Source organism: Serinus canaria, chromosome 1 (assembly GCF_022539315.1).
Source record: "Serinus canaria isolate serCan28SL12 chromosome 1, serCan2020, whole genome shotgun sequence".
Taxonomy (NCBI): domain Eukaryota; kingdom Metazoa; phylum Chordata; class Aves; order Passeriformes; family Fringillidae; genus Serinus; species Serinus canaria.
The window spans coordinates 3,976,548-3,991,602 of NC_066313.1; the positions used below are offsets into that span (position 1 = coordinate 3,976,548).

General features: G+C 38.5%; 1 protein-coding gene and 1 long non-coding RNA gene across 2 annotated transcripts in view; one reads left to right on the top strand and one right to left on the bottom strand.

Annotated features, from left to right (window-relative positions):
- The window catches only part of CRYBG3 (crystallin beta-gamma domain containing 3), an 81,085-nt gene that overhangs the window by 3,677 nt on the left and 62,353 nt on the right, over positions 1–15,055 (top strand). Inside the window, exon 2 of the mRNA XM_018916885.3 lies at positions 10,269–10,347. Coding sequence (XP_018772430.3) covers positions 10,269–10,347 — 79 coding nt within the window. The remainder of the gene's footprint in view (positions 1–10,268; positions 10,348–15,055) is intronic.
- LOC127059118 (uncharacterized) lies at positions 1,606–6,087 on the bottom strand. The gene is made up of 3 exons (XR_007776589.1): positions 5,992–6,087; positions 5,732–5,806; positions 1,606–5,368 (listed from the first exon to the last, which is right to left on the bottom strand). It is a non-coding gene; the product is annotated as an uncharacterized LOC127059118 (long non-coding RNA).

Below are 15,055 nucleotides of genomic sequence, written 5' to 3' on the forward strand. Positions count from 1 at the left end.
GTCTGCATTGCTGAAGTATACCAGAGCCATCAAACAGGGAAGAGCAACCTTTTATCTGGTTTAGAAGGGGAGATTTGGGGAGGCCGATTTTTTTGCTGGGATTTTTTTTTTTGGGCTGAGATTGTTGTTCCATTCATCCATTAGTATCTTACTGAGAGCTTTCAGAGATGAAGAACTTTGTTTATTCTGCCTGAGGAGAGATTAGAGAGTCTTTTTCTTCCTTTGGGACTGCCAGTCATTGTTCCTGTTTACAAAGAACATGTATTTTTGTAGTTACAAAAACTGCATTTGAGGGACTGCTGGAAATTGATGGAAAAGGGAGTAATAAATTTCAAACCTAGTTCTTCTGAAATTGCTGCCTCCTGGCTGGGTTTGATTCAGATGCCATTGGCATCTTTGAAGAAATCTACTGTCTGCTGGAAACATCAGTCTCTGCTTTCTAATAAAGAACCTTTTACTTTCAAAAGCCAGCGCAGGATTCTTTGTGTTGTTGTTAAGATTTAGCTTATTTATGAGTCTACATGGGGGATGGTGGTTTGTGGAACCAGCAAGGGCAATACTCCAACCATATAGAAGAATTCAAATTAGACTTGCCTAAGTAAGGTGCATTATGAAAATTTTCTGTACATTTGTTAATTTGGGGTTTCTTTCTTCCTTTTTGCTTCCTAAATTTTTCTATTATGGCTTCCATTTCAGGATAATTCAAAATAGTATGAAAGGCCCTGATTCAGCAGGGTGCCAAAGTGGTTGTGTATAATTAAGCAGGTAAATAGTTCTGTGCTCTCTAGTGGGACTGCCTGCTTGATCAGAACACGTACTTGGACGTCTCGTGGGACTGAGACCAGGAGGAGCAGGGCCAGCAGCTGGCCATGTGTGTGAGAGACATTTCCTGAAGGAAATGTTACTAGAGCTTTAATTATAATAGAAGAGCTCCTTGGAAGAAACAAAGCAACATTTTTTCCACTATTTTAGATGTTAGCAGCCTTCTCTCCTTTTCCAGTTATTGGCATTAGGGCCAGAGTTAATGGAGAAATATTTCCAAAACAGCTACAGGTCTGTGGTTTTAAGGAAGAGTTTTGCGAAGATCAAAACTCCTTGGTCTTCCCCTCTAGTGAACAAAAGGCTCCCAGGTGGAAAAAAATTAAGATTCTGAAACATGTTGCTGTGGGGATTGTATTTCTAATTATTGTAAGTTCTTGAAAGGGTGGAAACCCAGCTACTGCTTTTAATTTCTGAGGGGCTTTTGGATTTTATACAGTTCAGTTAGTATATGCTATTATACTTGCAGACAGTAGCACAGCACTGGGTTGCTCAGGCTTTAACTCAATTCTTCTGGTATATTAGTTTTCATTTCTGAAATAATTTTTATCTGTTCTAACTGGCTTTGCAGTGTCACTTTTGAAGACTTAAGGTCGGAAATGTTGCCTTCTTTGCTCATTTCACTTTCTCATGTCAGTTTCCAGACATAAGATATAGTCTCCAATAGTGTTGTTATTGTGATTTCATTACTTGCCTTATTTTGAAATAGAAAGATGTTTTTCTGAATGTTCCACTGCTTCTTAAGTTGATAAAATATTTTTCCTTCTGCTTAAGGAGGCCTTGAGATCTAAGTGTGTAAACACCTTGGGGATCTGCACTTCACCTACAGTGTTGTGTTGGGAAGAATTATAGGAAGAAGTTATTTCTTGTGAGCACATGAACAGAAAAAGCAGGAAGAATTGCAGTGATAATATACTTTTATTTTTAATCATCAGTTACAGGCTGCAAATTTGGCCATAGAACTTATTTGGGTAGGAATGGAAAATGCACATCTTCAAAACTAATTTCAAAACAAGGGAGAGAACTTTGTCTGTAGGATGCTTCCTGGGGTATATTTTTTGAGCAAAGATGGGAGTTCTGGAGAGTATTTTCTTGAGTTCTGGAGAATATTTTCCTGAAATAGCAGCCCTCTGTACCTCTACCAAAATTTTCTCCTCCAGCCTAACTAGAAGAGCTCACTGCACTTTACTGGTGGCACCAGTCTCTCTTGCTTGTTTTTTCTGGGGTGATTGTCCTTAATGAATCTTTTTGAAATTCTGGTATGCTCTGTTTATCAGAACACCAGTTGCTGCTGCTTTAAAGCTACCCTGGATTACTTTTTTTTTAAATAACTCCTATTTTTATGCCATTTTGTAAGTACCACTGTCGATCCCTCACGCCGCAAGCATGCCCTTTGCAAACAGTTCTGTTCCTCATTAATTCAATAAATTTAACCTTAAGAAATGGTTTGTAAATCTGTTTCTGATGTTATACCGAGGGTTTGTGCTCATGACCAGTAACGTCTATGTCATAAGAATGCTGGAAGCTGTCTAACCAATCAGACTGGCAAATAGGGAGCAGATTCCAGGGCAGTGTTGGTTACTATGCCTGACAGATGCCAGAAGGAAAACCTTGATATAATCTGGTATAATCACACTGCCCAACATTGGAGTAAGCTCTGCTCAGAAACATTTATATTTCTTTCTCCAGCCTTTGTAGGGCTGTTCAGTTCCCTCACATGTAAAACAGATTAAGTTATTTGGCGAGGGTCATCATATTGATTTCTCTTAGTTCTAGCCTTTAAACTTAAAGATGCATGTTCAGTGTAATAACATGGTTTGGTTCTTGAATTTTTTTCATGTAAACTTTCACTGGAAAATGTGGCCTATCTGTGATTTTTCTGATGTATTTATTTTCTATTATAGTTCTGGTTGCTTGTTTTAGCCTTCATTTACTAATAACATACTTTGTGTAGCTGATATAAACCATGCAACACAGCACTGCTATTGCAGAATGTGAAGCTGACCTAGCTTTGCTGCACAAGCAAAGAACAGTATGTAAATCAGCAGCTGAAACAGGTCTGAGAGGAAAAATTGTTTCAGTTAAAACAATCTAAATTGCTTATTGCTGTCTGTAATCAAACCAGTTTTGAAATGAGGGTAGTTAAATTGAATGGAATACATTTTGTGTATTTCAACAGTTACATTAATCAGCAATTGTAACACTTCGTCTGCCTAAGTTACTGCTTTCTCCTCCTGGCTCCTTTTTTCCCTTCCTTATCTTTCTCTGCTTTCTTTTCTTTTTCCTCTGTTTCCCTTCTGTATTTTTTCTTTAATGAAACAGCAGCTTTGCTTTCCTTTGACCCTCTAATTTCAAACTCAGTAACTTTTTTTTATAATTACCATTTGTCTTAGGGGAGATAAACTGAAGACATTATGTGTGTGGCCTAAGCTTAAGCACAGAAGCAGTAGCCATAAACCTCACATTCAAATTTTCTGTGCAAAATTCTCCCTCTCTCTTTCAGACAAGCCCCAGCAGCCTTGCCAGAGACTAGAGGCAGATTTGTCTCTGCTGCTGCTATTTGGTTTCCCAAGAAGTGTGCTAGCCTGGGAATCTTGATGAAAAGTTCACTGGAAATTTCTCATTTTGAAGCTTTTTGAAAAGTGCTGCATTGTGGTTTTGGGGAGAGGGAAACAGGTTTTAATTAATTTAATTCATTGGGGTATTTTTCTTCTAAAATGCTAGCATTTTTATTCTCTGTTAAATACTAATATATTTTAGCTATCACTTGATGCACAAGCCAATTTTTTGTATCCAGTTGATTTCCTCATATCATGTTGCCACTGAGCTTTACAGGAATATTTTCCTTTCAGGTAATTTAACAAATGGTTCCTGTTCCCTTGCTCATATTCCTCAAGGAATGTGCTGGAAGTTTGACTCTTAAAAAATTGACTTTTTAGATTAAATTCTGATAGTTCTCCTGGCTGCGCAGCACACAAATGGCTTCACAAGTGTGATAATAGTGCCTTGAGGAAGGTGTTTCCCCTTTAGAGTCTATTTCATTTAGCTGGATTAAAGGGGAAGGATAGAAAAATTGATTTACTAGTCTCCCAGGCGACCTGAGAAGTTAATAAACATGGGATTGATTGTAACATCACTGAAAGATGGGAATTGTCAAGCTCAGTTTTGTTTATGAGATTACAGCTTCACTTGACAAACTGCTGAAATATCATCCTTAGATGCTTAAGACTTTGCACTGATGCTCCGCTTAAAATATTTGCAAGTGAAATAACAGCAGGCTAAATCTCAACATACAGAGGATTATAAAAAAAACAGACATAATAAATAATTTTGTACTTGATCTGTTTGAAGAAAATAAAAAGGTTGTATTTTTGAATCAATTTAGTATCTTCACCGATAATTTAAAAGAGGACAGAACTGTAGTATGTGAAGTTTGCAGATGATTCAAGTGAAAAGTATGGAAATCACCATGTGGATGACATTGGAAACAAACTAAGTTGCCACGGTTGGCAGCCAGTTAAACATGGGCTGCCAAAGTGATGGCTCAGAGAAAAAAATACGATTGTTTGGTGTATAAACAACAAACCACGTGTATTCTGTGGATGCTTTGGTTACTGGAGTACCAAGTCCAGTTTTGGTGTCTGTGATTTATAATGAAAAAGATGCTGGCACACTGAAAAGGGCTCTGAAAAGATCTCCATAACAATTTGATGTCTGGAAAAACTCCCTCACAGACTAAAGTGAAATAGCTCAGTGGCATTTAGTTTAGAAATGACAATGTTAAAGTTTGAAGAATGACTCTGCCTCAAGGAATGTAACTGGAAGGGAAATCAGATTTAAGTGCTTTGTGTTGTAGACCTGTGGCTTCAAGAGGTTATTTGAATCTGAGACCTTTGTTATCTGTCCCACATAGATGTAGATTGATTGAGAGATGAGACTTGAATAGTTAAGCCTAATAAATAGTGAATTTAGTAGTAGTTTACATGGAAAGGTCTTATTTACAAATGTGGTCGTTTTTCCATAGTTTGTTGTTTTTCAACCAAAGCTCATAACTTCTTGTCACGTGTTAAAGGCTTGATGCAGGTCACTCTTGATGAAATTTCATAATCTAGATTATGCAGGAGGCCAGCTGCAGTAATCATAAGGGTCTGTATGGCAAGCAGGGCAACTGGTGTGTACATATATATATAAATTTTAATTTAAAAGTCTGAATTTTTTGCAGTCATCTCTTTAATTACCACTCAGAAACTGGGACAAAGAAGAAACCAATATTAAGCAACCAATGGCTCTTTGCAGTTTTATAATAAAAATTTCATTACTACTGCTGGTTTGTGGATATGGTGTGAGAATTCCTGTAATGTGCTGAAACCTCATTGAGGTCTTGCACATCTATATTTGATGGTATTATTAGACTTGTGGATTTCCACTCATTTACATTCTTCAGGGAGGCTCTTGCACAAATGGATTTTAAACTACTAGGTGATGAAATCCTTGTTTCAATGTTTCTCCATTGAAATATCTTTCTGGAAGGTCAGCACTGCACGTGTAACTGTGGGGACAAAGTAAAATTGGAAAGAAGTCATGACATCAGAACCACATGAGATGTATTTTCAAGAGAGAGATGTTAGCTGTGTTCAGAGAGAAAGGAGAGGCAGGGATCAGGAGCTGGCATTACACGCCAGAATGCTGAAATAAAGAAATAAAGAAAGTAAATGTAAAAGACATCTTTGAGGTTGGGCATTGCTTATTCTCGTGCCATTACGAGCCATCACATTAAATGGTTCCTGAGTTAATCTGAGAGGACCAGTTAAAAGCAAACAATGCCAGCCTTATGTGGTAGCAGGGTGGGTTTGGCTGTTCAGGGAGTCATCTGTTCCCGAGAGAGAAGATGGCAAAATGCTGGAGGACTCACCTGGCTGGTTTCATGTGGGCTGCTTGAAAAAAAAATGCTGGAGCTGCTGCATTTGAAGAGATTTGATTCGAAGCCCTGGGAGAAGTAAATCCACATGTCAACATCCACAAGTGCTGTGGTGGTGCTGAACTGAAGTTCAGCTTTAGTCAGCTGTCCCCATTTCTTTAAGGGAGTGCCCATTAATTTCCCCCTTCCCAAACAGCAACAAGCTGTCCGTGCCTTCTGCTCATAAAAGGAACCTAAAATATCACAGCAATTACTTTCAGTTTGAAGAACGCTGTGTGTGGTCAGTCTCATCCAAACTTGTGTGTTTGTGCTTTATTCCTTGTATGTTTCCTGTAGCTTATTTTTTTTTTATCTGTCACAACACATTCACAATCTGCTGCGTGCATAACATGGGTGGGGTGGATTAATAAAGGAAGAAGGGGATGGGCTTTTAATTTGCAAGTTCTGAGGGATTGTTATGAAGGACAAGGGTGGAGGAAGCAGACTTCTCACACCATACAGAGATGCTGTGAGGGCCTTTTGAAGATGTGATTGTTTGTAATTGTCTTGTTCTGTTTTTAGAGGCAGTTGCAAAAGACCTTGAAAGCTGTGTATTTAAATATGCTCCATTAAATTGCCTTTTTTTTTTTTTTTTTTACTGTAATCCCTCATGTAATCTCTCTCTGTGTGAGCAGCGATGCAGAATTTGAACATGTCTTGCTCATAAGACTCTCTAATGTCTCTAACCTCTCTTTCCAAAATGTAATGATTGAAAACTTGGACCACAAACCTGCTTCTAGTTCAGACACCACCTGTCCAAGTAATACAGAAAGGTCAAACAGAGGCAGCATCAGAGGAACAAAAAGCAATAGAAAATGGCACAAAGAAAGGTTTGTTGAGAAGATACAAAAGATACCATTCTGTAACTTAAATTTAATCTTGATTAGTTAGAGAATAAGAGTGATGCTAATCAGGTTAGGCATGCTGGCAAGACAGTAGAAAGAGCAGCTAGACAGCTGAGGAGAATAAATCCCTCTAACCTTCTTCTAAACCTTCGCTAAAGATTAATCCATCTCTGTTGGATGCACTAATATGTAAGAGAAAAAGGAATGTCTAGCAGAAATAGCAACAGAAGGGCAGTAGATTACATGTCTGAGAGGCTTGAGTTTCTAGAATTAATTGTGACAGTGTCTTTTTATTTAGTATTTCCATGCCTTTTTTTTCCCTCCCTTTAAATCTTTAAATCTATAAAATTAGAGTAGTATCTGTCTAAATATGTTAACAAGTGGTTGTGACAATTTGTGATTGCCTGGATAGGTAAGAAGTCCATGGAAGCAAGAGCTGCACCATGACAGAGGTGTTTTCTTTCTTCCTAAGATCACACTTTGTTCTTTTACTTCTTAAAAGCGAAGATGAGTCGATTGATGAGTTAGTAGAGGCCTGTTTCTAGGTGTATAATGTAACAACAGTAGTTTGTGAAGCACAGAGTTGAAGATTAATTCATCTTCCTGACTGGACCAGTGTGAAATGCTCTCCTTAGAGGTGGGTGGTTAAGCACAAGCCTAGCTTTAGATGTGCTGGAGAAAACATTGGTGGTACCTGCCGTGGCAAAGTGCTCCAAGAAAACTTGCTCTGGCTTTTTCACTGCTCTGGAAAAGCTTAAAACTTTGTGGAGCCAAACTTGATGAATACAGCTGTAGTCAGTCCTAGGTGATGCCATGGATGCAATGATAAGAACAGGGAAAGCCCTAAAATTTGTAGGGACTTGTGGGGATTGCTGAGTTGCATTGTGAACAGCAGCCAGCAGGTTCTCCAGTCCCAGGCACTGAGTGTAGCCCAGCCCTTGTGTCTGTGGTGTTCAGGCTGTAAAAGGTAAACTTGCCTCTCTGAGAGAAACAAAACCATTTTATCCTAAACAACCCATGAGGCCTTTGTGCAGCAAAGAAGATTTTGTGCTGTAAAACTCAAACCATTTGGTTTCAGAGACCCATTTAGAACTGGGCCCTGGCTAAGGGGAGAAGAGGTTCACCCCAAGCAGCCTCTGTGGTGATGTGAGGGGCAGTGGTTTGTCCTTCCTGTTCCTGTTGAGTGACATTTGTTGCCCCTTCATTGTGTTGGAAATCATTGCACTGTAAACTGGGCCACAGGCTGGATTTTTCCTCTAGGAAACTTCTGCCCCCCTCTTGATTTTATTGAAAAATGTCACCCTACTGAGAGCCCTTCTTGGCTGAGTTAAGGATGTAGAGATAACTGAGGTTGAGGAGGAAGGAGCAGAGATTTCCAAAGCTGGTTCTGCTGACAAAGTAAGCATGTTTGAGGAACTACACCCCAAAGCAAAAGGTTAAGGAATGTAGGAACACTAGACTATAAACCATGAAAGGGTGTGGAGAAATGCTTCCAGAGTTAGGGTTATTTTATGGTAGAAAGGAAAGTTTTGATACTTTTTTTTACGTGTTGATTTTAAGATGCTTATCTGCTGAATTGCATTCTTTCAGTTTTGGTATGTATGCTATGGAATTTCTATGGCTAGCTAGAAGAAAGTAATTCAGACATGTATTTGAAATATAAACAAGAAGTAGAAAATGAAAAAAGTTTTGGGAAAAAATACCACATGATGTAAAGGGAAGAATATGAGCAAAACAAAGTGATGCAATAATTCAACACTGGTATAAAGTGTGCTGGCAGGACTTCATGAAAGCAAGGATCTCACTTGTGGTCTGCAGACCAGTTCCATAAAGAGTGATACATTGAACTTAGGAGGAATGTCTGGTAGACATCAACCTCATTATTCCACTCTTAAGTCCAGGGAATCCTAGTTCATGTCAAATGTATCAACATTAGGAAAAGCCACGTAGATCTGAGAAGGGTGTTTTGGTTTTTAGTTTGGTTTTTTTTTTAACCAACAATAAAACAAAAAGTAGGAGAGAGAAAATAAGTTGTGTACAGAGAAACACTTTTATTAGTGTGCCAGATTGCCCAGAGTGATTGTGACATCTGCTTCATGAAACACATTAGCAGCAGAAGGAATTAATAGGATAGAATATTAATTCATCTGCTCTGTCTTCCAAGGAGGGAAAGAATAGCCAAGACTTTCAGTCTGATGCTGTCCCTGAAAAAGCATCTTTGTGTTTATGAATGCATTATAGGAGATTACCTGAGGTGATGTGAAAGTACATGGTTTTCAACTTGGAGATGATCTCTAAACAGGAGGAAGAGCTTTTTCTTTGATGCATCTGAAAAGATGCAAAATATCTTGAAAAACTTATTAGCAGGAGAGTTCTACTGGCATTTTTGGTCAGGTGATGAAGTCTCTGAGCAGCTGAGAAGGAAACTTAGAGTTAGAATGGCTTTTGCATTTTGTGTGTGCATCACTGTATTCTGAATGCAGATGCCTAATCCACAATGGGAAGAAAACCTCTTATTTTGGGAGTCTTGCTGGGATGTGTTTACCTGTGGTTTACAGTCAGGAGCAGTAGGAGTACAGCAGCACCTTAATTCCTTCTGCAAATCCTGGCAGAATTTCACCAAACTGCTAATAATTGGGTTTTTTTATTTAAAGAGCTTTCAGTTCATCTCTTCACACTTGGGCATTTTTCAATAACAAAGTTAAATGTTTAAGACTGGTGAAGGATATTCTAAGTGATTGTGAATTAATTGAAAGACTTACTCATATGATATGTTAGCACAAAGTTATTTTTCTTCATGTAATGGTACACAGTGCAGGAGCTGATGTCTATCATTAACATCACCTAATGTTTTCCTTGATAATCTTTTAGCTTTTAAATTAGTTGTAGAAGAAAGGTTTCTATTAAAATGTTCTCTGCTCAGTTGTGTGTAAGGATTGTTCTAAGAACTGGGGCTGAAGGCAGGGAGTTGGTTCCCTTCATTCCAAAGATGAACTCTCAAGAAAATTTGAATTAATTTGGTGAATTTCCCATAAGGACACATGTGATTTTTGACTTCTGACTTTTAAAATGGAACGACAGGTGTTGCCTTGGTAATAAACACATACCTGTGGTCCCCTTTCTAAAATTCCTTCTGCATTTGCATGGCCCATTAAGTATGTTCAGTGAAGAACTGTTCAATGTAGTGGCTGTGATTTGAGATGATTCTACCTCCCAGCAGTACATTCCTCTTGCTCACAGGCCTCAGAATGGGGTGTGCCTTGGAGCTGCCAGGTGTGCCAGGTGGTCCTGTGGCAATGAATGCTGCTGTGGTAGATCATTGTTAACTACATTTGAAAAATAATACACATGCATGGAAATCTTGTTACTTTTCAGCTGGAAGAGCTGAAATGCTGTGTGCTGTTCCTAAATGCTTGAGTTCAAAAACCTCTGTATGAGGTTAAACAGTCATTATGGTTCTGTCTTCAGCTTTCTGTGGCTTGTTTTTTTCAGTTACAATATCTGCGGAGTATGTACTACAGTTTGGAAAATATGTTTTTCTGTTCTTCAAAGTTAAAGCTCTCTTTTTTTTAAATTGAATATGTTGGCTCTTGAGAGGATTTGAATAATGCAAGTACTCAGCATTACAAAATATTTTTGTTTTTCAGTTCTGGAAACAAAGGGAGCGCAGCCATAAATTCAAAGAGCAGCCAAAAGGAAAGCACAACTCTGCCTCCACTTTTGAAGGTAAGATTTTTATTGACTAATACTTATTTTAGGTAAAACCTGCCACCTCTGCTTGTGACTATTTGTTGGTGTTCTCATGTTGGATACACTCCTATACTGCAGCGTGGCACCTGATACCATATTACGAGTTAGGATCCGCTATGCCAGGGTTCTAATGGACATGCTGAAGACAGAATAACTATTTGTGCTTCACATTCTTTAAACAAAATCCATGTATTTACTTACAGGAAAGAACTGGGGCTTCAGTGCTAATTCCACATGCAGCTTGCCAGTGAAGAAGAAAACTAATATTTTTATCAAACCATGTTTTCAGGCATTGCTATAAAGTACTATTTCTGTATAATTTATGAATATCTAACCAGCAAGTCTGTGCTTGCCTGAAGGTCTTCTGGTTGCCAGCCAGAGCACTGTAAGATCTTAGTGCTGAGATTTGTCTGTACGTCGGGTGCTCCTCACCAGTTACCCGTGTTAATCATGCTTGTCTTGTCCTGTAAGTGTTGTACTGCAAGAAAAGGACATGTTCCTCTGTGATCAGGGCTTTCTCCTGTGCCACTAGACACACCTCTAAAGTTGTGCTGAGATTCAGCCAAATATCATAAATAATTATGTACAGGACAGGTGATAACTGCTGTCACATCTTGCCCTTCACTGAGCTGTTCTAGTGATCCAGTCACTAAGCAATTTTGCTTGAACTTTTCTTCCTTTTCTGAACTGTCTCAGTGCAGTGCACATAATATGGTGGCTGCTTACCCAAAAGGGGCTGGGCTAGTCTGCCAGATATATTTGTAGGCTTCTTAACAGACTTAATCTGAGATTTCTATCCCATGTTGCATTTATTGAGCACTCATGGTGTATGGAAAAGGAGGTGCTCACCTTCTGTAGGGCCCACAGTCCCTGTGTAATTGCATCCTCAGTATCTAGGGACCGTTTGTTTGGGCTTCACCAAAGTAGGGCACTTTGCATTTGCCTCTGCAAAGACCCCAGCAGAGTTATTTGCTCAATAAAATTCCATTTGACTGTGGTTTGTCTACAGCAAGGTACGAACCAATGTTCAGAAGCTGGGTGGATTCAAGCCAACTCTGTCAGTTCAGTGCTCCTGAAGAATGCCACTGCATGGCTTCCTGTTACCATAAATCATTGATTTTATGCCTTGGAATGTAGGCAGAAAGGTTTCTGATAAACCAGAGAAGACTATATCTACTATAATAGAAGAAATTTTCTCAGTTTAAAAAAAATCTAATTTTTCTGTGTCAGATCAGTGAAAAATTCCAAACCAGATTTTCCTTTGGAGGAGGGTCCCCGCCCAGGACAGGACTGAGGAAGGGGAAGCATTCAGGATTCAGCACTAGGAGTTGCTTAAAAGGAAGTATGAGTAGGGCTAGGTCTCAGGGAAAAAGCAGGATGTGTAGGTGGAGCAAAGCAAGCATAACAAGTTTAAATTACTTAACAGTATTTCTTTCTTGCCAAAAACTAAATCTGATTAATTTTTTTTTTAATTTACAAAAGCCACAATTCCAAATATTTCCTGCTGAATCTGTTTCAGTAGTCTTTTACTCTGAACTCGGGTTTTTATAATACTGTACTAAAAGCTAGTGCCAAAATTAGTGCTGTAAAGTTTTTTTCCAGGTATCTGATCTCCTCTTTGTCTTGCCATAACTTTTTAATAAAAAATATATTGGTTTAGACCTATGTTAAAAAGCCTAAAACCATGACGTTATCTTTGAAATAATACCTGGTGTTTGTATAGGCTTTAGGAAGAAGGTGTGGTTTTCATACTAGTAGAATGTGCTGGCTCTTCAGCTGTACTGAGAGCTTCCTGTCTAACTTTCCTCTTTCTTAAGCTGATCAAAAACCTTGTGATACAGTTTCATATGCATAGTAGTGAGTATTTTGAGCAGTCTAATGTTTTTATTTTGTGTGCACAGAAATTACAACTAGATAGTAAAAACTTATTCAGAGGAAGTAGAGAAAGTTTTGGTTTTCTGATGCTCCCCCTGCTATATTTTCTAAGGAATATATTTTTCTGGTTTTTTCCTCTCTCTGCTTTCTCCAGTATACACTTGAAATTTGATAACACCACATTGGCCAAAATAAACTGTCTTCTGCAGAGCTCACCAGACTGCACTTGAGCAGTTGGAGAGAACTGATGCTTTCTTAATTGTGGTGTTGGGATAATCTTAAGAGTCTTTTCCAGCCTAAGTGATTCTATGAAAGGTATGATCTGTGTTATTAAAAGATGCTTCAGGTTTTTTCATCCAATCATCAAGGTTACTGTAGGCTGACAAAAAAAAAATGTTATGGAAAGTGTGCTTTGGGAAGAATGTCTCAATCTGTGCTTGGATCAGTTTTGAGCAGGTTTCCAGGCATGCCCATGTCTCTGAGCTGTGCTTCTACCTGAGCATTTCAGGTGGATGGTAACTAAAAGTGAAACCATGCTGTGTCTGTGTTAGCTGTCGCCAAGTTAATGAGCCATCCTATTTCTGATAGACTTCCATGCTGTGATTTTGTATATTCATTGGCCATCTTAGCAGGAGGCCAGGGGCGAAATGGCAGAGGAGCTGCAAGTCTCTGATTTAGCAGCAAAGGTCGAATGTCTAAATTATAACTGACTGGGTGAGTAGAGCTGGGAATTGTGCCGAGCTATGGGAGTCCTTTGACTCTTCTCTAGACACAACTTCTGTACTTTACCCCTGTTATTTTTTCCCTACAATGAAATATTTAGCTCATAAAGGGAGGAAAAGATATTTTAATATGCACGTTTTGAAAATATTAAGCCTAATTTTTCTGTACGCCACCAGAGACTTTGTCAGTCATCACTTGATCACTTTCCAGAAAATATTACTGAAATGTATTTGCTGTGGCTGTTAATTGATTGCAGAAAGTACACCACCCCCTCCCAATATTTATTTACAGATTTTGTTTTGCTTCTGTTTCTTTGAATTAGGGCTGTAAAGGGTGTCCTTTCTGAGTAAACGCTCTGTTTGAGCAGCGTGATTGTTGAACAGATGGTTGTGTGGATGTAAACAGCTCCTGAACTTCATGTTTAGTGTGCTAAGTATCTGCACTACAGAGTGTCCAGTACACATTAGTATATCATTAACCTCGCTTTTACTGCTACAGGGACTTTGTTTTCAAAGGGAATATTGTAACAGTGCTCCCTGAAAAAGGGTTTAATGGCCACTGGGTATCTTTCCTATAGCAGTGCATGGAGAAAATAGCCCATTCTTCCATTACCTATTAGGAAGGAATTCTTAAGCATGTCAGCACAGAAACCACCCTGTGGGCTGTGTCAGGCAAACCCAAAAGTTCCAAAAAGTAAGTGCAAATTTGATACACCAGATGTATAATTTAGATTACAGTATTTCAGTAGCATCGAGTATTCAATCATTTGGCCCATAGGCTCAAGCCTGAATTAACCTGAGACAGTCTCAGCCTTCACAGAAAACTCAGAGGCAGAAAGTACAGCAGAGATTATCAAGTCTGCTCCTGTGCCCCAAGCTGAGATCTCTGTATCTATGTCATACCTGATAAAAGTTTGTCTGACTCGTTCTCAAAGACCTCCAGGGATGGAGATCTGTTAAGATCTCTCCAACCTCATCAGACAACTGTTCTACCAATTTCATAGACCTTATAATTAAAAACCCTTTTTCTTAACATGCCATCTAAAGCTTCTGTGCTACAAATTAAACCTGTAGCTAATTGTCCTCTGACAAGTATTCCTGTACACTGTGAACATGGAAAATAGAGATTATTCTGTAGCTCTGCTTTCTCACAGGAATTTCATTTCAAGGTAACATAAAGATGGCTGTATTTAAGCAGGAGACATGGTATTAAATTTTGATGGCAAGAACTGCAATTATGTGATAAGATGGAGCCAGCTTCTTTTTGGAGTTGCAACGGGTACAAGTTGGAACATGGGGAATTCCAGTCACCTATATGAATTTACTTCCTTTTTTTTTTTTCCCTTTATTATAAAAATGGTCACATCTTGGAGCAGTTTGCCCAAGTGAGTTACAAAGTCTTTATGCTTGGAAATACTCAAAACAAAGCTGGATAAACCAGAGCTGCTTTGTGCAAAAGCACAGACTGCATGACCTCCCCAGCCACATTCCTTTCAGCCTAATTTGTGTTGTAATTGTCTGTCACAAAATTTTTAATCCAGTGTGCCAATTTACATGAGACTTTTTTAGAAGTCCCATGAACTTGCTGGATATAGGTTGCTGTTCCTACTGAATGTCCCTTATTCTGACTATAGTTTTAAATTTTACAAAAAAGTTAAAAATCAAAATTAAACCTAGAGTCTTAGTTAACTACATACTGTTTTCTGTATAGCATGGGGTGGGGATTTATATTGTCGTGGTTCTATTTTATGTTGATTTTATTTCAGAAATCTCATAATTTTAAATTTCATCACTAATTATCTAAGTAATGTCTGCTCAGGCTGTCTGTGAATTCCTGCTAAATTCCTGACTTAATAAATAGAAATCAGAGAGAGGCATGCTTTTTCTTTTGGTAGTCAAGGGAGATGTACTATTGCTGCCAACCGTGAATTTTTTAAAAACCTGAAGGTTACTTTTAAAAACTCTTGCTGTCACTGTCCACAGCAACAAATGAAAGATAAAACAAAAATTATTTTTGAGTTTGTACCATCAAGATTTCTGTTGTGAAAGCTGAAAGCAGATATTTTTTTCCTCAGCCATGATGTAGA